We start from the raw sequence: 2769 nt of genomic DNA on the forward strand, positions 1-2769 counted from the left end.
AGGCATATTACCCTTTTACTATATAGGATAGAGGCCTGGTGCATGGGTGGGGGCCTGCTGGTTTGCCCTGAAGGGTGTCCTGGATCAGGGTGGGGGTCCCCACTGGGGTGCCTGGCCAGCCTGGATGAGGGGATGATGGCTGTTTGCAGCTGGTCACACACCCTTCAGGGTGGGGATCCCCACTGGGTAATTTCTGATCTATTTAGATTTATTTTTATCACCTTATTTTGTTTGATTTTTTCTATCATTTGCATGTTACTTTCTCATATCTTGCCTTTTTTGAGATTTAGTATTCATTCTCATTTTATTTTTATTCTTTTAGTGATTATACTAGAAAACTGGCATTCACACTTAACTTTTTAAAATCTAATAAAACCTATCATAAAATGCAGTGTAAATTGTGCTTCCTGGAGTTGTGCGACATGGTGACTCTGAGGACCTTACATATCCTTTCAATTTAATCCTATTGCAGCCATGTGTTTCAATTCTCTTTTAAAATCCCACTCAATCTTTGCTTATTTATATTTGGTCACATTTCTCATCATTTCTTCTTGCCTTTTAGAACTTCCATCTGGGATTACTTTCTTTCTGCCTGATGTATACCGGTACTCGTCTAAAGTCCCTGTGGACTTGTAGAAGCAACAATTTATTGCCATGCAACCCTTAATACCTCTGTTATCCTTTCATCCTAAAACTCTGCTGAAATTCTTACATTTCTCACTTGAAGTGGCTCCCTGATGACAGAGGAGAGCACATGATGATATTTTGAATAGTGTTAGTAATAACAAATTGATGGAAGATGGAGTGAGATTAGGACCAGTGGATTTAGAGCCTTGGTCAAATCTAGTTAAATTCCACTGTGGTCATTGTTGACCAAATAAAAAGAGGTGATAGTTAATTTTCAAAATGTTTCAAAACATTTAAAATATGTTTTTATTAATTTTTAGATAGAGAGGAAGGGAAAGTGAGAGAGATGGAAATATTGATCAGAGAGACATTGATCAGCTGCCTCTTGCATGCCTCCTACTGGGGATAGAGCCAGCAATTAGGGCACTGGACCTCTGGGTCTATAGGTTGATGCTCAGTCCCCTGAGCCACACCAGCCAGGCTTGTACATTATTCTAAAGAGCTAGTGTAGTGGCTTTGCATTGTGTCAACTTGACTAGAGTGAGCTACATTCCCCAGAATTCTTTTTCTGTATGTTTCAACTAAGATGAGTTTCAAGAGAGGTTCTTTGCAATATTTCAAGGGCAAAAGTGAAGCAGTAACTGTATTTCTAGCTCACACATTTTTTCATTTCTTTGCTGGTTTATCTCATTGACGTGAGGTAAGGCCAGACTGCAACTGTCACACCTATTATTTATTTATTTAATTAATTAATTAATTAATTATTTATTTATTTATTTTTATCCTTTAACTTCTCTGAGTTGAGGGCAGGTGTGAGTTCGGCTCTGTGGCGAAGGCCCCTGGCTTCTGCAGTTCAGAGACAATGAGGACTGACACTGTCTTTAGGCTGTCTTTATAGCATTAGCTTTGCTTGTGAGTTTCCAGTTTATTTTTATCCCCCCCACCCCCAATTTTATATTCATCTTTCCTTCCTGACTGCCTGTCCTGTGGACTTCAAACTACAGGATCCGATGCAAAGGCAACAGGCTTACTGAGACTGTAGAATCAACTTCCATGATTATGTAAGGTCAAGTCACTGTCATAAATCCCTCAGTATATTGTCTCCTAATGGTTCTGCCTTGCTAATGGAACCCTGTCTGATACAGCCAGTAATTCCACTTTCTTATTTTTCCTGTTCTTTCAGGCAAATTTGGAGCCCAAAGTGACTGAGACCATGAGGGTAGGAAATCATGCGTTGGTGTCTGAGATTGTGTTGGTTGGATTCACCAGATCTTTGGAGATGCAACTAGTCCTTTTTCTAGTTTTCTCTGTATTCTATGGAACAGGTGTTTTAGGAAACCTTCTCACTGTGCTCACAGTGATCTCTGATTGCCACTTACACTCCCCCATGTACTTCCTGCTGGCCAACCTCTCCTTTATTGACAGGTGGGTTTCCTCCATTGCAGCTCCCAAGATGATTTCTGATCTTTTCAAGGAGAGGAAAGTAATCTCTTTCCAAGGCTGCATTGCTCAGATGTTCTTCATTCAGGTTATTGGAGGAACTGAGATGGTTCTGCTCATTGCCATGACCTTTGACTGTTATGTTGCTATATGTAGGCCTCTTCACTACTTGACCATCATGAACTTCAGAACTTGTATTTTACTCTTGGTGGCTGCCTGGGCCATTGGAATCATCCACTCATTGATCCAACTTGTATTTGTTGTAAACTTACCATTCTGTGATCCCAATGAAGTTGACAGCTTTTACTGTGACCTTCCACAACTTATTAGGCTTGCTTGCACAGACACTTACAGATTGGAGCTCATGATCACTGCCAATAGTGGTTTCATCTCCCTGGGAACTTTTTTAATTTTGATTATCTCCTATATCTTCATTTTGGTCACTGTTTGGCAACGTTCTTCAGGTGGCTTGTCCAAGACCCTCTCTACCCTGTCAGCTCACATCTCAGTGGTGGTTTTATTTTTTGGTCCATGTATTTTGTGTCCTCTTGGCCATTTCCCACAGTGCCAGTGGATAAATTCCTTGCCATTTTTGATGTAATTATCACCCCATTTCTGAACCCTGCCATCTATACGTTTAGGAACAAAGAGATGAAGATAGCAATGAGGAGAATATTCAGTCAGGTGTTGAGTTTCAGGAAG

At 40.4% G+C, this 2769-nt stretch overlaps 1 protein-coding gene across 1 annotated transcript; it reads left to right on the plus strand.

Moving 5' to 3' along the window:
* Window positions 1–1840: 1840 nt before the first annotated feature.
* On the plus strand, window positions 1841–2769 carry LOC107181532 (olfactory receptor 4F15-like; the record flags this gene model as incomplete). The annotated part of the gene is given in 2 exon segments (XM_015557538.1): window positions 1841–2597; window positions 2600–2769. Coding segments are annotated over 2 exon segments (927 nt in total), but the record flags the coding sequence as incomplete, so codon positions are not given.

This window comes from Myotis davidii, unplaced genomic scaffold (genome assembly GCF_000327345.1).
Source record: "Myotis davidii unplaced genomic scaffold, ASM32734v1 scaffold46, whole genome shotgun sequence".
NCBI lineage: Eukaryota > Metazoa > Chordata > Mammalia > Chiroptera > Vespertilionidae > Myotis > Myotis davidii.